This window comes from Gopherus evgoodei, chromosome 8, assembly GCF_007399415.2.
Source record: "Gopherus evgoodei ecotype Sinaloan lineage chromosome 8, rGopEvg1_v1.p, whole genome shotgun sequence".
Classification (NCBI taxonomy): Eukaryota; Metazoa; Chordata; order Testudines; family Testudinidae; genus Gopherus; species Gopherus evgoodei.
Window position 1 is genome coordinate 72,868,983 of NC_044329.1, and position 25,059 is coordinate 72,894,041.

The 25,059-nt window shown below is 38.2% G+C and overlaps 1 protein-coding gene across 3 annotated transcripts; it reads right to left on the reverse strand.

Moving 5' to 3' along the window:
* Positions 1 to 1,697: 1,697 nt before the first annotated feature.
* On the reverse strand, positions 1,698 to 24,855 carry RNPC3 (RNA binding region (RNP1, RRM) containing 3). Of its 3 annotated transcripts, XR_004001604.1 has the most exons (16): positions 24,595 to 24,855; positions 22,309 to 22,356; positions 18,942 to 19,060; positions 17,550 to 17,633; positions 16,643 to 16,754; positions 15,346 to 15,414; positions 13,651 to 13,799; positions 11,999 to 12,124; positions 9,318 to 9,454; positions 7,932 to 8,099; positions 7,578 to 7,672; positions 7,441 to 7,499; positions 6,563 to 6,695; positions 5,671 to 5,743; positions 2,857 to 2,900; positions 1,698 to 1,941 (listed from the first exon to the last, which is right to left on the reverse strand). XR_004001604.1 is itself a non-coding variant. In XM_030572660.1 (15 exons), the coding sequence occupies exons 1-14, from the start codon at positions 24,787 to 24,789 to the stop codon at positions 5,684 to 5,686; spliced, it is 1,554 nt and encodes a 517-aa protein (XP_030428520.1). In that variant the 5' UTR covers positions 24,790 to 24,855; the 3' UTR covers positions 1,698 to 1,941; positions 5,671 to 5,683. The 3 variants fall into 3 exon arrangements, 2 of the variants coding, with proteins under 2 accessions (XP_030428520.1, XP_030428519.1); XM_030572660.1 differs by lacking the exon at positions 2,857 to 2,900; XM_030572659.1 differs by having other exon boundaries at positions 1,698 to 2,900.
* Between the last annotated feature and the right edge of the window lie 204 nt (positions 24,856 to 25,059).

Below are 25,059 nucleotides of genomic sequence, written 5' to 3' on the forward strand. Positions count from 1 at the left end.
TAACTCTGAGCTGTTAATCAAATCACTCTGTGTAACCTGAGTTGTTTTTGTAGCATGGCTGCTTTCAAAATTCAGTAATTTAGCAAACTGTTGAAGTCAAGGCTTAAGTCTTAAAAGACCCAACACATAAGAGAAGCACCATAGCTTCGGTGACTTGGTTAGTGAAAAAGGGTAGAAAGAGAGGGACATCACTCATGGAGGCATGGCAGGTGTATCACTTACTTCCTGTAGGTTATTCTGCTTTTCTTTAGCAAATTTAAGTAACTTAACTTGTGATGTGGCTTTAACTCTACAGTATAACTAAACAACCCCAATTAACAACCAATTACTTTGTTTGATGGCTAAACTTCAGAAATAAACCAGCATACGGGAACTAGCTTTTTTATTTATGGTAGTGGGGGGAAAAACACCTTTCAGTATCATGAGTGGTGTGTGTCTAGTACAACTAAGATAACTAAAACTAATAAAGACAATTATCTGATACACTATAAAAACAATCAAAGCTCCCAGCTCTTTTGTGTCAACAGGTTAGTTTTCTAAAATGTCTATTATAGCTTGTGCTAGTGTTCCATCTCCATAAGCAGTGCTCAAAATAAAGAACATTATGATGATTATTTGGCTGGTGTGCTGTTTAAGGTTTTATTAAAGCTGTGTTAAAAGTTTTGATGCAAGTCATCCTAACCTCCCCACATACAGACCTCTATAATGTAGGTATTAAAGAACATAACAAGTAGAGTTTCTTAAATTCAAGAACTCATATGAAATGAGCATGACCTGATTTATTAAATGATAATAAAACCAGGTTTCACTGAAGAAAGAATGTAGACGTATTGCATAGGTTTAGTTAAATAGTAATGAGTAAGTACTAAGAGTGATCTTTCTTTCCCTTGTTGCTACTGGAGTAGGGACAAGAGACGGGTCTATATCCCCTTCCACCTGCCTTACAAAGTACTAGCTCTGGATTTGATGGTAAGGCTTATTGCTCCTCAAAATATTTGTATTTCACTGCCAATTAAGCACCTTTACATAGTCTTTCCCACATGATTTTAGAATATATAAAACTGCTTGGCTTTCCTATAGTTCTGAAAACTAGTATCTCATACTTTCAGATAGCCAAAAAGCATTGATTTATAGCACTGCTGCTTCAATAATCGAGTAAGAATGCTAGCCTACATTGTTTCCTTGGCTTAGCAGTGTTTAAAATTATAATAGTTTGGTATCTTATGGTAATGTCCAGAGGCCTCAATCAGGACTGGGGCCTCTTTGAACTTGATACTATTCATATATTTTTGCAGATATGGTCCCTACTTTATTGATATTGGTCATACCAGTGTAATTCTCAATCCAAGAATGAATGACCAGCAGTAACTCATGTTCATTTGAATGAAAAAAAACCCAAAACTCTGCTGGTACTGTGCCCCCAACACAATACCAAGGCATTAGTTCAGTACTGTTTCCAAGGCAAAACAAGAATTCCTGATTCACTAAAACTGATTCTTATCCCCATTTTTACTTTCAGAGAGCACACCAATATCCTCAAGGCAGGAAGAAAATATCATTCACCCTGGAGCCTAGGAATGTGTCTTCTGACATTAAAGCTCTGACGCATAAACATGTAAAATAATTCAGTATTGTGTTTCTGTAAGAGGTAAACACCTCATCTCCAAAAAAATAAAAAGAGCAGGTATAACGCGAAGTGAAGGGGAAAGGAATAATTTATTAGCAATTTAACAAGCAGACTAATATACATTTTTCATATGTCTGTCTTCTGATAGGCTACAATGTGTTTAAAAGCATTTGGAACCTTTAAGAATGAAGAGAATTAAGTCTTGTTTTAAAAACATTTGAAATGCTACTACGCACTGTTCAATAGTCCTGTTGATCACACTGCTTCTTCCTGTGGCTTGGTAACACTTGAAAGAGATGGAACACAAAAGGAACCTGGAACATTATAAAGGCATGTTAAACGTATAAATGACTGGAAAATTACTGTGTTCAGTTGTCAGAAGCTTAACTGGAAAGTTGAAAAATCTTAAGATATAGAAAATTAGTGAATCATGTCTGAGCCAGCTAAATTTGGCTTATTACATACAGCATGTATTAGTTTATAAAGTTAAAAAAAATTAAGGTTAAATCACAGAATGCTGTAATCCACCCCCCCTGAAGAAAATTATAGATTAGTAGCTATAAAACACTACCAGGAAGTGGGAAACAAAGGTAGCAATGAATAAAGTTTAGCTTCAGTCTTCATTACTTCATTATGAGACATTGCTAGATTTTCTGTTCTCTATTCTAAAAAAAGGAAAAAGTTACGAGAGAAACTAAGTGCAGGTTGCGTCCCATAAACTGGAACACAAGCTGTCATTAAATGAATGTATTACTTAAAAAGACAACATCAAGGATTGTTTTCTGCTTATAACCACCCCATCAAAACTGAAACATTCTAACACACAGTGTGGTGTTGCTATTTTTTTAAAAAAGGAACATCAGCTGATATAAGTCAGCATTGCTCCACTGAAGTCAATGGAACAAGGCCAATTTACACCAGTTCTGGATCTGGCCCACAAAATAAAGAATTATATGGATTTAGAGAAGGAACAGGGAGGAAAGGTCACATTTTGAGACTAGAAACATTCATGGTGTCCCTCTAAGTAAATAAGTGACCTGATTCACTAACTTTCTTCCTGAAAAAGTCCCCTTTATAATTTTAAAGTATCTTACTTATTTGAACAGAGATTTACAAAATTGTAAAAAGAGTATAAATTCCTCCCCGCACCTACACTAAAAGAGAACTTGGAGGTATTTGAGTGCTATGGAAAAGATTGCACAAAAAAAGGATACAACAAGAAAGGATACACTCTGCATGACAGTATTACTGCAGTATTTACGCAGGAATGTTTCTAAAGAAGAACAGCAGAATGTGGTTTAATTTTACTTGATTCTCAGTATTGCATTTATACAACTTTACTACTTATTATGAGATTGTTCGATAAAATATAGCTGTTTTGATCCCTTATCTGCAAATTGATGCACACGAGCTCTCACTAATGATGACTACACTCCCATAAGCAAGTGAGGCTCTTAATAAATTGAGGAACTATTAGGAAAATGCCACCATTTACTGTCCCATTCAGTCAGTGGTCTGCATTTTATATAAGGTTCTGTTTTTCCATCAGCTCAATTTTTTTTTTTTTTATTTTTTTAAATCGTGCTTCCATCCAATGCAGTCTTTTAAGCTACCTTTCTCCCTGGAGCCAGTAGCCTTTGCGACATTAGCTTCTTCCTTGCTCTCTCATATAGCTGGCATTTTATTTATATCAGAACTGGGCATCCAACTGTTCATGAAAATATTAGTTAGTGAAGGGAAAGGGAATTCCAGCCAATGAAAAGTCAAAACTATATATTTTTCATCTTCTGGGAAATCATGTGCAGTACAGCAGTGGTTCTCAAAGCCGGTTCGCTGCTTGCTCAGAGAAAGCCCCTGGCAGGCCGGACTGTTTTATTTACCTGCCACGTCCGCAGGTTTGGCCGCGATTTGCTGCTCCAGGCCAATGGGGGCTGTGGGAAGGGCGGCCAGCACATCCATCGGCCCGCGCCACTTCCCACAGCCCCTATTGGCCTAGAGCGGCAAACTGTGGCTAGTGGGCGCCATGATCGGCCGAACCTGCGGATGCGGCACGGAAACAAACCAGCCCGGCCTGCCAGGGGCTTTCCCTGAACAAGCAGCGGACTGGCTTTGAGAACCACTGCATTACAATATTTTCATAAAGGAGAAAGTAGCAATACTTAGAATAATTACTGTCCATTAAATTTAGCTATTTTCACTGTTTAATAAAATAATTTGATACTAATAAAGTGCCATATAAAGTGACACAAGTAGTATGGGTGTATCAATTTACATTTGCTGGGTATACAATTCACATTTTGCAGTATTTTTATTTTACTTGATTTACAAAATTTACGTATAAACTTGAATCTCCAGATTTCACACCATAGAAACCACTATTTTGCATCAAAAGCTAGTGTACATCAAATCATTTTGGCTCTTGGCAACCATAGAAGAAAATATATTCAAATAAAATTAGGATTCATGTTTGTTATTCTTTAGCAAAAGCAAAGCAATTCAAAGTTAAACGAACTTAGCCCTCCACTGCGCCACTTTGCCTGAGTTCTGTAGTGACCAATTGTACACACAACAGTGTTATGTATTCCATGATATTGAAGATACAAAAGGCTGGGTTTAAATGAAGGTGTTTTAACTAACTCAGTTTATTAGAAACTTAATTTGCCATCTGCAAATCTAATCCTTTTACATTGTAAATAAAGGTCAGGCAAGTATGACACCTGACTCCAAAATAGTAACTCTGAATTAACTGTTAAAAACATGATTAGTGATCAAATCAAGGTCTAGCCGTTTTTGTTTATATAACTTCAATGCCAATTGAAACTTGTAAGTTAGTGTAGTCAGAAACTGGACTAGGTGACTTCTTTTTTACAAGGAACAAATTGGGAAGCCTAGAATGTCTTCAACCAATGTAAGAAAATACTTGTGAACAGCATTTGTTTTTAATTTGATAAAAATCAAACTGCTAACTTTACCGAATGTTACCAAAGCTTATTCAAAAGTAGACTACACGCCATCTCAATATTGCACAAGCCAGAAGTTTCAGAGGGAGTCTGACCGACAATTCAAAAACATTAGAAATACCACTAAAAGCAATATATAGGTTAGATAGCATGGCCTCCAGTGGACACATCTACAAGAAAAATGTCTATTTTAATAAATACTTCATTAGCGACAGCAATGCTGAGCATCTCAAAACAATTTTAAGAAAATGTGCTGTTATTTTTCCATCAGAAACAGCAACTTTGAAATTGACTTCATTTCAACTAACAATGACCAACAGACAAAAAACTTAAACATAAGAACTTTTTGGAGATATTTTCTCAGATAAACTCAAATTAAGACCTCGTCTATACTAGGAAATAGGAACATGTTTTCAAACTAACACGATGTTAAATATGATTTTGTTAACAGTGTGGACAGATACCCTACAAGCAGCAAACACATTTTTTAATCACAACTATCCATGTCCACAGAAAGGGAAAATCGTGTTTAACATCACATTAGCGAAAACATTTTCTAACACCATGCTATTTCCTAGACAAGCAAGGCTTAAAGGGACCTGCAATGATGCACAGATCCCACTGACTAAACACAGGATCACCAAAGCAAAGACTCCTTGGGAGATGCCAGCAAGGAAACTGAAGTAGTATTTATGAGGTTATAGCAATGAAGCAGTAATTACTTCTGGGGCTTATAGCCCTGCTGGAGTATTATCCCGAGATGTTAGACTGGCAGTATCCTACTCTCTCCTATGTGCCACAATTCCTTAAAGTTAACTGTAGGGTCAATGGTTTGAGGATTGAATGTCAACACACATCATTGCTACAACTGAGGACTGGGATGTAGACTCTATGATTCTAAAAGAGAGAAATGAAATGTTAACACAGGTCAAAACTGACAGCCTCCTTGCACACTGGCTTCCCGATAGATTTCCTTTGTAGAATTCGCCTTCCCCCCTATGTGCTCAAATAATGGACTAGTTTGTGTTTTGTTTTTTTTTAAAGTCTGAATGTTCTCTTTCCTTTCTCACTAAATCTACTTACCTTTAGCTTTGTTCTATCTTTTTCTTTTCTCTTCTTTGGAGTCCTGTTTTGGTCTAGCAGATCGTGCAAATTGCTAAGGTTTTGTTAAGGACTACAAGTCCAAATATAAGTGATAACTGTTAGCAGGAAACCAGAATCATTTAGTAGAGAAATAATTATTTCACTAGAAGGCAAACAAAACTTTGAAGAATGAATGTTTGGAATATATACATAACATGCATGTACTCAATCCAACTTTACCTCTTACTCCAGTCACATGAAGCTACACTTACCCTTTCTTCAAATCAAATGGAACTATTTCACCATCACAGCACTTCTTTGTAGTTAAAAAGTGGATTATTTTCTGTGTGATCCATGATTTAATTGGCAAATATTAACTAAAAAAACCTCTGAATTTAAACTTGTTACATCACATGATTTTTTTTTTTTAACTTGAATACAAACTTTGGGAAGGAATAGCTTGTTGATCCGTAAAGAAAGTTTAAGAGTGAATCAGAATTTTCCACAATAATGCCTCTGATTCTGCAAACACTTACACACTTGCATAGCTTTACTTTAGTCAATGGGACTACTTATGTGAGTGACATAGAATATGTATAAGTGTTTGCAGGACAAAGACATAAGTGGTGATTTTATTTTAAATCTTAAAGTCATACATACACATTTACTCTTCTGTCTCAGAATGAAAGTCTAACCCATAAAGTTTTAAATGATCACTGAAGCAAATGTGAATTAAGTGATTATTATACTGTCTGTAATTTTAATAAGAAATACCTATTCTTTTCTATAGTCATTTAAGACAGACAGTGAGTTTACAAGAACAGGAAGCAAGAATCTCAGGAACTGACCTAAATTTAAAGGCACTAAAATGAAAATGTTCAGAAAAGGATACAACTACCATGGGCTTTTCAAACAAAACATATCCATTTACTTCTTTTAAGGCTTTGGTAGCTGATTTTTCGTTAGGAAGGCCAATGAAAGCCTGTCCTTTCATGCGACCTTCTTTCATCAAACGTATGTCAAACCTGGAAATAAAATTGGGAATTGGATGAAAGGTTTAAATTTTACCCCATCTCCACCACAGTTTACAATAGAAATAAATTTCACATGCTGCAAGTTGAGGAGCGAATGGAAGTGGCAGTGATGCCTATATTCTGGTACAGGCAGGGTTATGTCATTAGAAACCGATATATTTTTCCAGACAAACTTACTAGCCATTTGTCAAAAATCACCATTAGAAGGCAGGACAGCAAGTTCTTGTACTACTGCAACAAATACCACATACACAACCAAACATTTAACGGATGCATAAGCACCTAGGACTCCAATCATTACAATGCTGTACACTTTGGCCAATCCAGCGACATCAGGAACTGGGATTCGGCTCTGTGTTCTAAAGGCACAGTGCAGGGTCTTTAGACCCAAATGTACCACTCCACTCAGTAGGTGGCAGTTGTGTGTACGCCAAGTAAATTATAAATGTTGCATTAAAAGAAACCATCCAGTCCTTCCCCACTGTTATGCGGTAGGTGGCAAAAAATATTCTGTTAATAGGCACACCACTTCCAGATAAAATACATAATAACTGTATACAAAAGTTTTCTACTCTCCCCTAACAATTAACATTTTCCGGCCAAAATGATTTTCTCCCCCCAAAATTAGAAGCAGACAAAAGGGGCTCAAAATGACTGCAACTTCAACTGTAGTTTTCACTATTGCTGTAAAAGTTAGTGCACAGTTTAATTTTTACCAAGAATTGGAATAACTTACATAATTCGTTCAGTTTCTGATTGAAAGTCAACATATCTTCCAAAAATAAACTTGAGATCCTGAAATTAAAATGGTTGCGTAAGGAAAGACAGCAAACAAAGAAAAACAACAGAACATTTTCATAAATCCTTCCTCACCTTTTCTTGAACTTGTTTTGACAAATTCTTCACATAAATCCTGCAGTTTGGATCACCTGGCTCATAGTTTTTGAAAATGGCAAGTTTTTCCATTTCTTGACCATGACGGAAAGATGGGAAAAAATAATCAATATACATATTATATGACTTAATAAATCTTCATTTCACTGCTTTTTAAAACCTCATTTAAAAAAATTATACACTGTAAGAAAAACAAATATCTTACAACATAATAGTAAATTATAGACTATGTAACAGTAGTGTAATTTAATTTAAAACAAAATATCAGTAATTTTAAAATATTGATTTGTATATAATAGTTAGTTTCTATTTTAACTAATCTAGAGAAAATACCTCCTCTAGAAAGTCTGCCTTTTTCCAATTCCCTTCTAGAAACAAATTCTGATGGTATTTCATCATCATCATCTTCTTCTTCTGTGTCCTCTTTATCATTAGAGCTAGGAGCTGGGAAGATCTTTCCAAATCCTGCATTAGTTATTTCTTCTGAAGTTGCATAAAGATCTGAAAGTTGAATACAACATTGTACTCAATGTTTGTAAGAGCTGATTCACATTCCAAAAGAAGGGGGGAAGGGATGGACTGTAAGCCAAAAAATCCTGAAGTTTTAGAGGGGTTAAGTTCTGAATATAAGTCAAAGTAGAAAGAAATTTTAGTACATACATAATGATTTTTGTCTTCTTCAGATGCATGAAGAACAATGTGTCCTAATTCCTACTTTGACAGAAGACATCTGCTTCATATAATGCTCCAGCATTTACTTTACTGGAGAAAACACCTTTCAGCAAGACCCATTCTTCCCTCTTGTCCCCATTACGCTATTTTATAAGGTTTGTTAAATTCTCATTTTATATTCAATAAGAATATCTACAAGAACTTCATAATATTGGGAAATAACGCTATAAGAAACCTTTGTGCCCCAGCACTATAATGACAGTGGGACAATACGAGCCAAGTGCACATTGGGGCATTACAGAAACTGACAACTACAGGAAGGCTGCTCTTTTCAAAGATCTGAAAAAGAAGCTGAAGCACACATGAAGTGTCTTGAAATGCCTCTTTACCCCATGTGAAATCTTCAGCATAATTTGTAAGATTGTTAAAAATATTAACACACATAATTCACTTTAAAAAGAGAAAAATACTACATCATCTTGTGTTGATGAGGCAATCTTAGAGCCTTAAAATCCCACCCCCATCCTGAATTGAAACTGAACAGAAAGTCTTGTAAAAGACAGAATTCCTGAAAAATGTGAAATTTAAGGCAGCAAGTTTACTGACTGAATGACATGCTACACTATGGTGAGCAGAGCGAAATTGCTATGGCACTGTAGCTATGCCACCATAATGCCATAGCATAGATGCAGCCTACAGCGATGGAAGAGGTTTTTCCATCGCTGTAGGAACACTGTCTCCCCAACAGATGGTAGCTTACACAAGGTGTTAGGTCAACACAGCTCTTCATGCTCTGAGCATCGCAGCTATGTCGACCCAAAATTTAAGTCGAGACCAGGCCTTAGGGTTGAATTCCTTAAAAGAAAACTCACATTAAATAAATATTAAAATAAACCATCACTATTCAGAGTCATCATTCTTCAAGTCACAGAACATAAAAATATTCAACTCATATATGATGTTATATACATATTACCTTGTCTGTTCTTTGCACCTTAAAATATTACAAATTATTTGATAGAAGAATTTAAGGATAAGCATTCTTACCATTGTTTTGGTCTCTCTCTAAACTTTTCTGAAGAATGTCCGGAATGTCTGCAGAAATTTGGAACTTAATTTTTTTATGACCTACAGATTGTGGCTGCTCAAACACATCCGAAGGTGATAGTGTAGGGTGCAGATTACTGTTTAAAACAACAATATGTCAATCTCACTTAAAGTTTAAATGGTCAATGGAACAGGCATGGTCAAACAAAATTTATGTATCTTTTCCAACTATATTTAATGCTGTTCACCGTTAGCACATCAGTTTTCTATTTTCAAAGCAACTTTAAACTTTAGACTTAACTTTTTGTGGGTTACATTTAGTTCATCAGTGATGAGACATGTTTAGTTGGCAAACAGCAAAAACAAAGACCAGAAATCACCGTATAATACAGGTAGACTCGCATACAAAAGAAAATTATCTTAAGAGAATATTAAATGGAATCATATGAGGCACAACTAAATACACTTTCTTAAAGACTGCATGCCAAGGAAAATAAATTAGGCTTGTTTTATGTCTCTACACAAAGGAGGATTAAAAAGATATTAGTTTAAAAAAAAAAAAAAAAGCTTAGCTTCAATCTTAGGCTCAAAATTAGATGAACGTTTCTGACCATGAAAGGCATGAAGTTCTGGAACAGTCTTCCAAAAGGAGAAGTGTGGGTGGGTGGGTCGGGGGGGGAGAAGACTAAATTGTTTCTAGACTTAGCATAAGTTTACAGAGGGGATGCGATAACAAGGAAGCCTACAATGGCATATAGCCTATCTGTGACTGCTGGAGATGGGACTCTAGATGGGGAGAGCTCTGAATTATTACAGAAAATTCTTTCCCAAGTGTCCAGCTGCTGCGTATCACCACATCCTCAGGGTTTTAACTGATCACCATATTTGGGGTCGGGAAGCAATTTTGCTCCAAGTCAGATTGGCAGAAACCCAGGGAGGTGGAAGAGAGGGAGCTTGCTTTCCTCTGCAGCACTGGATGCACTAGCAGGGTTGATCTACAGTAAAAGGTGGATTCTCTGTAACTCGAAGTCTTTATATCAAGATTTGAGGACTTCAGTAACTCAGTCACAGATTATGGGCCTTTTATAGGAGTGGATGAGTGAGGTTCTGTGGCCTGCAACGTGCAGGAGATCAGACTACATGACAATGGTGGTCCCTTCTAGCCTTAAAGTCTATGAGTCTTCTATATTAGAAAACAGGTCCTCTCGGCTGGAAGATGCTCTTATGAGTGAGAACAAATGATATAAACGACATAACAAGAACTAAGAATGTAAGTTAAGCAAATGATTTGAGAAGCAGACTGTATAAAATTGTTATTTGGCTTCAATGACTGGTAAACATTTTGGGTAAAAGATATCTTTGTTAAATATTCATCACCAATTAGCGTGCTTTCAATTAGCATGCATGGGTACACGTTAATTCTACTCTAAGATTCCACAAGGGCCGTTCAGCAATACTATGGAAGACCAGACTTGACACCCCTCATGTTTCCAGGGCTACTTTAAGACCAGGATTTAAAGGTGTGATGTCAGATCACGTTAGATAATTCACTTTAACTAACAACATGTACAATTCTAGTAAAGAAAGGGCAAGCTGCACTTTAGCAATCTGTCAAGTTAATGCCTAGGGGACAGCCTAAGCTTTAAGGGCACATGCTAAAATATTTGGCACATGCTAACGTACAACTTGCCTTATCTGACTTGGAATTTTAGAAGGTGTTAAAGTTAGTATCAACTAAATTGGTCTAAGTAGAAACAAATATTTTAAAACCACAATAACCTCCGCAACCCACCCTCCAAAACTTCCAGGCTTTCATCTTAACGAAGCAGAAAAGGGCAAAGTCTGATTTTTTTAAAAAATCTTTTGCAACTCATCTTTAACGACCAATTTCTTAAATCACCAGGACAAAAATAAGTCTAGACTAGTTTTTCCTCAGACAAGCCAAGGGAAAATTAAGTGATTGTTTTCTTTCCTTCATAGTTTTCCGTTAGAGCTCTGCAAAAGCAGAACTGTCTTATATTATCTAAATTAGCCACAAAGCAAAAATATTAACAAGCGTCCTCAGCTATTCTAACATAGCATAAAAATGTGCAATTTAGTTTTCTTCAAGTGTGCAGGGAAAAGTGTATTCTTGTATAAATATATTTTTAAACAGTTGATTGTCAGATCAAGATATTACTTCTGTTTTTTAGAGACACAGTGGAATAAAACTGGAGTTGCTAAAACATTTAAACAAAATTATTATTTTCTGTATTTTCATATTTCCTACTAAGCCTATTCAGATCCATGTTCCAGCCTTTAGCCACAATGGATAAAGAAGAAAATGAGGGTTCTGTTTAGATCTATTTCAAACTTGATACAAAACAAATTGATAGAAAAACAGATATGGTTGAGGCCAGAACAGTCTCAATAAAGGGTCCATGGCTGTGGATCTGGCTTGAGATCAAGCAAAGCTCAAGTCTTGGAGACTTCAGAGCATGATACAAGTGCCATCTGTTTAGGGAAGTTTTAGTAACAATTGGAAAGGATCGCCTACAGCAGTTCATCTTGCAGTAGGACATACTGCACTAAAGGTTCTGAGGTAGAAAAATAAAAAATCTTGAGCAAGGCACTTTTTTGTGATTATTCCTTATACTCAATACACGAGTACTACAGAAATACAAATAATATTAATACAATACCTGTGGGGAGCAGATGTGGGAGCATTCAGCAAGTCTTTTATCTTTTGCTTTTTTCTCACACTACGCTGCTTTGTGGATATTGGTCTTTTAGGCTGAATGGTTGCTAATTCCATCAATTTAGTCATTCTAAATTGGAAACACAATAAAGACATTCAAAACAGTTTAGTTTTTAATCTAGAGATGCCATCTTAGAAACATAGCCTCTTATTTCTGACCAAGACTTCTGAAACTCAAATGTATTGAACTGTTCTATTATATCCCACACATCTGTGATACACTAGCACAGGGGTCGGCAACCTTTCAGAAGTGGTGTGCCGAGTCTTCATTTATTCACTCTAATTTAAGGTTTCGCGTGCCAGTAATACACATTAATGTTTTTAGAAGATCTCTTTCTATGTCTATAATATATAACTAAACTATTGTTGTATGTAAAGTAAATAAGGTTTTTAAAATGTTTAAGAAGCTTCATTTAAAATTAAATTAAAATGCAGAGTCCCCAGACCGGTGGCCAGGACCTGGGCAGTGTGAGTGCCACTGAAAATCGGCTTGCGTGCCGCCTTCGGCACCCGTGCCATAGGTTGCCTACCCCTGCACTAGTAGAATGCAGCTACACATTACTTATTATACAGTAAATAATGTTACTGTAGAACATTTAGATTGATGAGAATGTGGATTATTAAATTAGAGTAGTACTCAGGCATGAGGAAAGGGTGTATAAAATCTGCCTAAATTCACCAAAGTAAAAAAAGGTAAATTTACAAGAAACAGAATTTTCAGTACTATATTACGACTCATAAAAGGAAATCTTTGCTCAAAGTAATGTTAGAAGTATTTGCTCTAATTAGGATTAGTTAAATTCTTCAATCTTTCAAGGAATTTTAGATACTTTTAAATTGGAAGCAACAGATTAGCAGTGAGAAATATTTTTGAAGACTGCCCTAAAGGCCTAATCCCACATAATACATGGCATAATGCATATAATACACAATCAATTTCTGGCCTTGTAAGCCAGGCAAGCCCTTGACACCAGCTTCAATGCAGGATAATAGTGGGGTGGAGGGCTAGAGAAAGTCAGTTTTCCACAAATGTCATAAAATAAAAGAGCCAATCCAAAAATCAAAAGCAAGTGGCACAGCTACTTAATGAGAGGAGACCACATGCAAATGAGCGTTGCACCTCCTGCATCATATTCGGTATAGAGCTCTGTTAATCCCACCACATATGGGACCGAACACTCAGCATGCAGGTGGCTAGAAAGCTGACATCACTTCCAGAGCATAGACTAGATTTTCTGTGTGTCTTCCCTAACAGATAAGAGATTCCCCCTATTCAACAGGAATTTTGGAGGAGTTGGGAGAATAAAAGTGTATGGAAACTAGTAGTGTTAATTTTTGAGCCACATGACCATATTCATCCTTGCCCTGAATGATTTTCAGAAGAGTGCTGTCAGCCTTAAGGAGAATATTAAGAACTGAAGCTTCTTTAAAATTTATGTCAGGAAAGGCCACCTACATATTAGAATAGCTGGGGATATTCAGTCACAAAATTGGAGCTTCTATGGGCCAGGAGGCAGAGGATGATTTTGGCTGGATTGAGACCTACAAGAACAGCATTTTTATTTTAAAGCATGGTTGCTTATGATAATTACAAACCTCTCTTTTTCTTCCTCATCAGCACTTTCATATTCAGATTCTTCTCTGCTAGATTCCTGATCTTCCTCTTCTTCAGGCAAAGGAGGCTCCTCTGGAGGCAGTGGTGGGATAGGTGGTGGCGGCACAGGCGCTGGTAAATATTCTTCATACTAATCAATGAAAGACATAAAATTGAAGTCTTTAAACACTCATTTTGGAAAAATGTATGTTTTAATTTCTTCTGCATAAATAAGAAGCCTCAAATATGATAAATTGGCAGATGGCAAAGAAAGCTTTTCAAAAAAAGATGTTATTAAGATCTATCTAGTCACTCTTGGCAAATTCAGTTTCATGAGAATTTTACATCAAACAATTCAAACTCAAAAATAGTAACAAAATACATAATTCTTCAAATTAAGATTGGGAGTGAAGGGTAGGGGAAAGACAAGATTAATTAGAGCACGTAAGAAACTAAGAAAGGAAAAATAGCTATCTTCTCCAGAAGTTTTGCTTTTCCATTCTTAGTTTACAGACTAGAAAGGAACATGGTCTGAGCATATGATGGAAAGCTAGATGCTCCTAAATTCTAATCTTAGCTATTATGCTGAATCTCCTCTGACTTTGAACAAGCCATAAACTGCTTCCCTTTGTAAAATAGGGATAATTCTTATTTACCTACAGGTGTAGTAAGGATTAGTTAATGATTACAGAGATGAAATTACTGTAGGAATATTCTGAGCAGATTCCTGCCAAAATAACCTCACCCTGATAGGATTCCCAATGCACTTTGCTGTAAAGCTTACAGCCACTTGGATTAACAAACGTGGGGACCGTTGCAAAAAGTGCTGAAGTCAATGAAAATGAAAACATTCGGTTCTCTACAGAAGCTGCTCAGCACTTTAGAGACTGGGTCTTTTGAACGGTTACTAGTTTTTAGCTGATCATAACATTCTAGTATTTGTTCCTGTCCTATAAGATGCACAGGGAAATATCAGGGAAAATTCACTGGTCTGCTAAATTTACTGTGCATCATGTAACCTCCTAAAGAAATTACCCTCCCAATCCCTGAACAAGGAGAAGATGGTGGTATGCCAGGGAAAGCTGTGGGACCTGAGCTTCCCTATGCCTGATCCTGCTAATGGCATAACTTACAGTAAGCCTGCCGAAGCTCTAACATCTGCTGGAGACGGGGAGCTACAGCCAGCTCCCTGTATCCAGACATAGTGGAGAACTGGGGCCATAGATTCAGGTCCTCCCTCTCTCTTCCCCTTCGTAACAACCCATTAAATCCTAGGGCCAAAGTGAGTGATTATGTGGTTTTCATATCAGAAATCGGAATCTCATAAGAACTCTCTACGAATGCATAGATCAAAGAACATTTCATGTGTTAGTTATGCAATAGACTAAACGTGTGGTATTCAAATGATTTTCATGTTTCCCTATAACTGCTACAAGATATTGTTTGCACTACCGTAATCTCCATTTCACTGCCCTCCATTACTTTTGAAATATTCTGAAAGATATTACCAACACGTTGGTTTTCATCTCATACTGTTGGAAAATTCAGTTTTTCTTGTGACAGAAAATAGACATACACCAGTTTGGAGCCCATGCCAACACATCCAACAGCTGCACAAATGTCTAATCAACAGCAAATACTGATGAACCTCCTAGGAAAAGGCACACATATTAAATGTAATATACAAAATTTCTTACCATGGGTGGTCGAGCAGTAACGGGTCCAAAGGGTGGGGGTAGATTCATTTTATTCATAAGGTGCAGCACCTGAAATAAAAATTAGGTAACAATTCTCTTTATAAACAAACTAGTTCTTTGGCACAGTACTTTCTAACTCTTTAATATGATTTTTTTAGTATTCTACTCAATTGTAAATCATACAGGTAAAAATCTACTGACTTTTACTACAGCCATGTTTGTTAAATGAAGAAATGTTATCAATACAGTAGAACTTCAGAGTTACAAACACTTTGGGAATGGAGGTTGTTCCTAATTCTGAACAAAACTTTACGCTTGTTCTTTCAAAAGTTTACAACTGAACGTTGACTTAATACAGCTTTGAAACTTTACTGTGTAGAAGAAAAATTATGCTTTTTTTTTTTTTAAAGTAGTTTACACCTAACAGTACTGTACTGTGTTTACTTTTTTTTTGGTCTCTGCATCTGCCTTATTGTGTACTTCCGGCTCCAAATGAAGTACGTGATTGACTGGTCAGCTCGTAACTCTGGTGCTCATAACTCTGAGGTTCTAGCATATAAGCTATTTGCAATCTTCCATTTCCACTCCACTACGGGGGTGTCTTTTTGCAATTATTTTCAAATAGAAGTATACGTTAAAACTCAGTACAACTATAATAAAAACAGTTACTGTTATTGATTTGGGTTTTGTTTTTTTTTTAAAGTACTTAACATTTATATTGTACTCTATCAGCATTAGTATTGTAAATTAGCTAAGCACCCCAGGTGAGAAACCTAATGGTGTATACTTGTGTCACTCCACTGAAGTCAGAGCTATGTCAATTTACACCAGCTGAAGATCTAACCGCATATGAAGCTTAGCTTATGAAGTTAACATTCTGCTATGAAGAAATAAAGACTAAACTTAAAATGTAGCTAACGAGTTAGCAATGGAGGCCAGACACACCTGACAGTGGCTAAGTACAATTAACACAAAGGGTTTGCTCTAAGCCAATTTACAGTATTGGGTACCTGAGTCAAAAACAGTACAAAGAAATTATCCAGTGAAGTCTTCAATGCTAGTGAAATTACATCCACTTCTTGCCAACTAAATCTTCTCTATATTTATCTCAGCTTATTTAATAGCAAAATGTTAACTCCTAGCACTGGAAAATCAAGTCTTAATTATCCACAGGAACTAAAGTAATAGCACTATTCCATAGGATAATAGTTACTATAGTATATATTATTTAAAAAAAAAGCAAAGAAAATATTGGTATTTGATTTGTATTCATTTGCTTTTCTCCTTCTTCACTTACCTGTACGTAAAATTTAGGCACGCTTGCCAAGGCATTTGCTATATTTGCTAGGATTGTACTTGAAGGCGGTGGATATAGATATTTGAGGCAAGAGTTTATAGGAAAGGTTAGCCTGAGGAAAAATAAACATTGTAGAAAATTTTTAAAAAATCAATAGACCAGCAGCAATATCAAATAATCTTACATTTCCTGAACTCTACAGGTAAAATTAAAGAAATATTTCACTTCTAAAATACCTCTTAAAATACATCCTCAAAGCCAACTATGGTTAATAGAATATAGCACTCCATAAAATCCAGACATCTCAGCCAAAAAAAGTACAGCACAAAACTAAACGTTGAATTTCAGAACTGATCTCCTGTCCAGAGTTATCATACTTAATGATACAAAACAAAAACAAATAAAACCCAGTGGAAAGGATATTAAGCCTCATGATTCAGGGCTTAAGCTGATCTCTGACTACTAGAGGTCAGGATAAGACCTAACAAAAGGGGGCAGATAGATTACTCCATCATCTGTCTTCTGCAGGGTTCTTAACACCTTCCTCTGAAGCATCTGATGCTGGCTACTGTTTGAAACAAGATAGTTGGGCTTTGAGTCACATAGAGTATAGCAATTCTTGAAGATTAAAATATGTTAACCGCAACATACTGTAGACAACTTTAACTTTTGTTTCCTCAGTTTGTAATAGTCACAGTGCACCTTCCCTACTTCCAATAAGCTGCGTGTGGTTACACATCTATATTAAGGCCCCAACTCCACCAACCCTTATGCCCATACTTAACTTTACTCTCATGCTTAAAAAGTTTTAATAATATAAATAAGTATTTAGAGGATAGCAGACTAATACAGTAACTATACTACGCCAGGAATATAATAGTTAAGCAGCCAAAGAATCAGTACTCACCCATGGCTGGGAGCAATTCCATTCTCTATTTTAGGACAACTTGGCTCTTTCCGTTCTCTCTCTTCTTCCACTGGTTTTTCTGACCTGAAAAATAGATTAGTATTAATTAAAGTTGGGCAAAACTCCAATGAAATATGTGACACACAATGCCTAGAAGAATATGAAACACGTTTCACATGTAACATTCATAATTTATTCCAAAATACAGTGGGTTAGTCTACTGGCCTTTACAACTTTTGTAGATGGCGCTAGTACTGTAATTATAGCGCCTAGATCTTTAAGACTTGTCCTGAGCTCTTTGAAAAAAGCAAAGAAATCCAGAGTTAAATGCATCATTCCCCTTCCACGCCCCTGCCCCCACGGTGCCAAATCTTATGAAAAAAAATAATGTCATATTACCTAATGCTTGGAGGTTTGTACAATACCAAAGTACAAAATTGTGATTTGAGAAATATTTCAGTCTTATTTTAATTTCTCTTCTTTTGTGTGTACAAGTCAAATGTTTATTTTATTCTGTGGTTGATTTTAATTTTACATAAAACACATATTTGACAGACAAAAGCTTTTCATACACTGTATAATGTAAGCAGTCAGGCAACCAGGTAGTCAGATCTATTCTGATATAATTTTGAATTTTTTAATTTTGTGACCTAAAATCATGAATTAGAAATTTTAAGTCTTTTATTCTTTTACTTGATCCCCTAAGGTGTTTTTGGAAATGAAGTATTATATGGAAGATTATAAAATGAGACTCAAACTATCAACTCATTGGTTATATACTTACAGATTTAGATTGAATGGGGCTAAAAAAGGCTTATATTTTGAAGAATAACTACCCATTTTTGCTTTGTATTCAAAATCTTAAAAGTAATTCGATAATATTATGAATTAATTACTAAGGCCCAAGCCAGGTCATGCCAGGTCACAATGTCCAGAGCAGGAAGCTGGGCTCTTCCTCAGGGGACAGAAGCCACCACTGTGGGGTGAGTGCAGAGCAGGCTCACTCTCCAACCATCCTTCTACTTCATGGACTGCCCTCTGCACAAGACCTGTGACCCATCTACAATCTTTCCATGAGTAACTGGTGAATCAAGACCAATCATTTGGGAAACACTGGATTAGGGTACTATTCTATATAATGGTGGCACAACTGGACCTGAAGTCTGTTATGTGGGCAGGATTTGGGACTTTAATCTAGAGATCTATTATTGTTCTTACTGTAGAAACTGAATTAAAACATGTAATTTTTTAAATTGACATGTTTTATTTTTTGACTGAAAATAAATGACAATTAAGATATTGTGAACATTTTAAAAATGGCTTTTCTTATTGTTATGGTCAAAGTTATAAAAAATTCTAAACATGGAAACAAGCTATTATGCACATACATACCTTTTATTTTTCTCTGAGAGTGAAGGTTGACTAAGTACATGAACATTGTCTTGTTCCCTTGCAAATTCAACAACTAAAGTGTGACCTAAAAGTCTCAGCTGATGCAGTCTTGACAATGCCTTAAAATAACCACAATAGCAACAAAGAATATTAAGATTCAGTTAAACTAATAAATAGAAATATTTAAATACAGTCCAATAAAAATAATATTTTCATCATTTTTCAAAGGATCAATTTTTCTTCCTGACATTTTTCACCTAAACTTCTACTATATGCAAAGGAACAGACAGAAGCCTACCACAACACTTGCCAACCTTCATGGAAGTTGCTTTTGTAAAGGGAAAAGTAAACGCATTAACTTGTATTCATTTTCTGAAGTGCTAAGTCAAGACTGTCAACAATCAATCAAAGTTCTAGTGATTACATGTTTTATTTTTAGCTTACAAAGATCAAGCCTCTATGGTTATAGCAAGTTATTTTTGAAAAATGTTGATATTGTATAGGAAAAATGACACCTGTATCAATACTATTAACAGTCAGATATCCTTTAAATAAGAAAGTAACATTTAATTATTAAGCCAAAATCTATTCAGCTAATCTGTTGCTCTCCATGTAGAACTTAAAACATTCTGTATTTATTAACAGAACAGTGATTAAAAATAGATTGGTAGAACACCTGGAAAATCATGACATGATAGGGTCTAACCAGAACAGTTTCTCCAAAGGCAAATCATCTCTCACCTATTATTAGAAGTCTTTGAACATGTCAACAAAGCAATGAATGAAACAAAACCAGGTGACATCATGTATGTAAACTTTCAAGAGGTCTTTGAGGGTATGTATGTCTACACTACAACAGCCCATGCTTGAAGCCAGACTCAGGCCTAACCCCCTTTATGTCTACACTGCAATTGCACTAACCCAGGGCCTAAATTCCCTCTAAGCTGGATGGCCAGGCAAGGGCCCAGGGCTGTGGCGGGGAGAGATGCCTCTCCACCAGCATGGACCTACTGCGACTGGGAGAGGAACCACTCCCTGCCGACCCCAGCGCGGACCTGCCGTGGCAGGGAGAGGTGCCCTCCCCGCCGCCCCAGCATGGACCTGCCTTGAACTTGCTGCAGCTGGGGGAGAGGAGCCCCTCCCTCAGCCTAGCTCAGCCCCACAAGAACTGCTGCAGCTGGGGAGAGGTGTCTCTCCTCCAGCCCTGAGCTGCTGCAGCGAGAGACGGTTGTGGGGGGAGTCCGCTCTCCCCACTGCAGCTTTGGGGCAGCTTGCACCCCATACCTTTCATCCCTGGGCCCAGCCCAGGGCCCGCAACCCCTGCATCCCAACCCTCTGCCCCAGCCCTAAGTCCACTCCTGCACCCCAAACCCCTCATTTCTGGCCCAACCCCAGAGCCTGCACCCCCAGCCAGAGCCCTCACCTCCTGCTGCACACCAATCCTCTGTCCCAACCCTGAGCCCTCACCCACATTCCAAATCCCCCAGCTCCACCCCCACCACATGAATTTTGTTACGTGCACCACACATCACCTTCATATTGATGCACATAAAATTAATTCTGCACATAGATGTAAAAAATTAAAGGAAACACTGCCCAGGGCCCAGACCCAGGTGGAGGGTCCAAGCTTGACTTAAGCAGGGCCCACGCCCTATTGCTTTGCAGCGTAGACACAGACCATTGACTTGGGTCCTGGGAGTCAGATAGAAGAATCCACAGTTCCATGGGACAACTTCCTTAGTCCTTTCTATCCCAACCATCTACAATCCACTCTATTAAAAATGGAAGCCACCCCCCCTTTGCAAATGGTAGCAGCTCAGATCAGTATTCATCCATTTTCTTCTGATCACTGATCTGCAAACACACTATTAGAGAACCTTCTCAGTTTGCAATGGAGTGCGAACCAATCAATCAAACCCTTTGCACAGCAAGCTGCTTCCTGGTTGCGTGCAGGGCAGGCAGTAAAGTTTTCCCACGGTGCATCACGGTTCTGGAGCAGCCATATTTTGTGGGGGAGAGGGGACACTAGGGACTCTGGGATATAGTTATTTTGACTCGAGTCTGTGCACTGCACTGTGGAAGCCACAGTCCTAGGTTTGAGCATAGGTTATAAAAGTCTTAACCTAGGGTTAAAATACAACGTAGACACTTAAGATCAGTGCACTCGAACACGGCTCAGTGGACTCGAGTCCCAGTAATCCTGGGCTTAAGTTGCAGTGTAGACACATGCTGAGAAATTTCTTCCCAAGAGGCTATTAAAGAATGTAAATAGTCATGTGGTGAGAGGGAAAGTATGGATCAAAAACTGTCCAGTGAAGACTGAGGAACTTCAGGGACATTTAATCAAGTTAGTCAACACAATGGCAAGTGAAGTTGAATATTAATAATTGCAAACTACTCACTCACTTTACAGGATTCTAATCATATCAACTCAGGAAAAATGGGGGCCTCTCCATACTCCATTCTGTTCTAAAACAGTTCTCAAACATAATACTCCTTTCCACACAACTCAAGAAAATCATGCTACAACCCTAGAATCAACAGCCACATTTAAATATGGTTGTAGTTAGCATGGTTCAAATCTCATTGCATATAAAACAATGATCTAGAACCAAGATTCCTGAACTGTGAATTTATGAAGCTCTAGGAAGTCAGCAAGCCTGTATTTTGGTGTACAACTAGAGTTGATAACTAACATTTTTTCACATTTGTGGCATGATAAAAAACAGCAGAGCCACTTGTTGCCAAGTCACTATTCAACTGACACATTCAACATCACTTTCTTGAAAATTATAGTACATAGTGTGGCCTAAAACTGTATACAGAAGACCTAGGTTCTATCTCTAGCTCTTCCACTGGTCAGCTGGGTGACACTGAGCACATGACTTCACCCCTCTGTGCCTCAGTTTTCCTAACTGTAAAATGGACATGATGATTCTTACCTCTTTTTTGAACGAATATAAAATCTGCCAACAAGAAGTGCTATATAACATTATTATTACTTCTCTATCTTGTTTGCAAGGGGCCTATCAACATGACAACATCCCCGCTCTTATCAAAGTAGGACAAACATTTTTTCAGGGTATGGTCCTGAATGTGCACACATCACCACCTGTGAAGTCCTTCAGCAAGCGTCATAGCAAATGTTCAATTGTCGTTGGATACACACTTTATGTTTGCTATAACCAAACCTGTGATATAACCTGCAGTATGAATAGCATACTTACACTTGAAACAAGTTTTACTCTACTTTATTTTGTATCTTTTTCCCAAACTCCCAATACTGGGAGACCAAGGAAATCTTAAAATTTAGCTGGAAACTTAAAAAAAATTTGCTACAATATTTAATGAAAAGCCCAATACAAACCTTTACAGCTGAATTTTCACTGGGGAATGTAGCAAAAGCTGTATGTTTCTGCAAAACAAACATAATTATTTGTTGGTTATAGCTTTTTAGATAAGAGTATGAGAGATCTCAGCCATATACACACACTTTTAGACTACAGATTTTTTTACCAAAGATTTAGTACTAAAAATTATATTTAAATTAGATTTTAAAGGTAAATTATAAACGAAAATTTCAAAGTTAATTAAGTTATTTGCAGGTTTCAAGTTTTCTGGGTTTTAGTCTACTAAATGTATGTTTGAGGCAAGAGATGGATGACCAGGGAATGCATGGCTCACAAAAAGGAACAAGAGGGAGGAAAACAGTCAGTCCTGTGTCCGTGAAGGCAATGCAGGTCTGCAAAGAGGTAGAGGATTGTGGGGAAGAAGTGAAGATTTGCCAATGTAAAATTAAAGCATGCTTAGTCTGTGGCCAAGCAGATGTTGGAGAAGTTTATCAAGCCCTGATTTTCACATGAGTATACTATATCTAAATCGTCATAATTGTGTATTAGACATATTTTATGATACAGGCTTTTCTAGTGAATAAAATCAAAGTCAACAGTACCAATTGGCGGAACATCTTTATCAAAGCAATTCTTACCAACACTCCTTTCCTGTAGCAAAGGCAGCATCACACCTAATGCTATGTTCTGACATTTGGGAGGTTTTTCTGGATGATTATTTTCTAGACTGGATGATTTACCTCTTTTTCCTAAGTACAAGCCACTTGTTCCAAAATGCGTTCTCAGATTTCAAATCTGAAACAAACTATCATTAACAGTTTAGACTTCAGCCTAAAGTTTTATTAGCTGGCATAATTTTATATGTATATACTGGAACCAAATTTTACAATTATTGTTGCATTTGTTTTGCTTCTTTTTACAAAGACCCTGCAAACACTAAAAACATATATTTAACTTTATTTTCCCAAATGGTTCCAGTAACTAAATTTTAGACTGAGGTTTAAACATTACAGTCTGTTATAGTGAAAAAGCATTAAGGGTCTAACAGAAGATGATGAAGAAAATTCACATTTCAAGATGACAGACCAAATATTTAATAGGGCATTGCCACAACTACTTCCTGGATTGAGCCTCTCTATTCTGGAGCTGTCCAACATAAATTATTAACTGCACTAGTTCAGGCTTTTAAATCATCTTGCATTTTTTTAAAAACAATTTGGCTTTGCCACCTCTAACCAACTGTCCACACATCTTTGATGTCTGGGAGAGCTGAAGTGTACACTTGCACCATTATAATAATTTTTGTCACTACAAAATTTTAAGTTAGAGTTTGAAATACCTTTATTTACTATAAAGGCCATTCTTAAATTCCTGGTTCAATGGGGTTTGACAACTTTTAACCCCAAACTGGAAACATTGTTTTTACTCCTATGACCCTGAAGGCTAGCCCCACTATACAGCAATAAAAACTAAAGTTGTGCGGTTATTTTCAGAATGCTTTCATAATAATACTGGGTATGGGAATCATATTGCATAATTTTGGTGTATTATTTAGAATCCAAAGAAATCTTCTGTCATCTATTTATCATTGTCACAACAAAAGCTCGATCCTGAAATAAGCTCTATGTGGACAGACCCCTGCGTCCCTCCGGAGGCCCACTGAAATCAACTAAGCTCTGTGTGAGAGCCAGTCAGGAATTTTTCAACGTGTTTTGAAATTTTACGGGAACGTAACAGTTTCAACAAAACTTTAGCTGGGTCCAGGATGGAGAGGACGCCCCAGAACAGCCTGGCGAAAGTGGCGATTAGGGTGCTCGCTGCACTGTGGGAGACGCAGGTTCAAACGCCTGCTCTCCCTAGAGAGCTGTTGCTCAGTGTGCAACTTACATGTTGAAGGACTAGAACCTGGGTCCCTAACCATTGCGCTGCCGAGCCCCACACAGATCTAACTCTGCACCTAACAGGTGCCAACAGCCGGGAGGCTTCTTCCCCAACATCATTATTATGGAGTGGTGCCGAGGCGGACGGACAAGAGCAAACGCGTTTCTGGGATCAGGAAAGGGGAGGGAGAGGCCAGTCCCCCTGCGAGTCAGGCGCCCCGCCCCGCCCCGCCCCGCCCCACGCCCTCGGGGCCCGAGGCTTCCGGGGAGCGACGGGACGGGGAGAGGTGGAGCCTCCTCCCGCAAAGACAGCCCCGCCAGAGCACTGGAGCTGGGGGAGGGGTAACCACGCACCTGCCCTGCCCCGCCCCGCCCGTATCAGACCCTCCCGCGAGACCCCGCCAGGCCGCCCCCGCTCCTTACCAGCCGCCCCTGGTCGGACAGGACCCGCACGGACGCGGCCCCGAAGTGCCTCAGCAGATCCTCCTTCTCCGCGGCGGTCAGGTCGGCGGGCAGGTGCCGCACCAGCAGCGTCCGGCTCCGCCGCCGCCCCACGCCCGGGGGCCCGCCCCCTGCCGCCGCCGCCGCCTTGTCGTCCTCAGAGCCGGGGGCCGCCATCCTGCGGGGAGGACCCGAGCTCAGACAGGCCGTGCGAACCAGGCCACGACACCCGGCGACGGCAGCTACAACTCTCGCGAGATCTCCGGCCATGAGGGGCGGGGAATGCAAACCTCCCGAGAGTCTGTGCGCTTCCGGGTTGTGCCGGCGCGCGCCTACGGTGCTGAGAGGAGGGCGGGCGGCCGGCCGGCCCCTGGGGTGACGGGCACGGAGCGGAGCCTGGGCGGGGACGAAGGGATCCCGGGGTTTCGCTCCCCTGCTCCCCAGCCG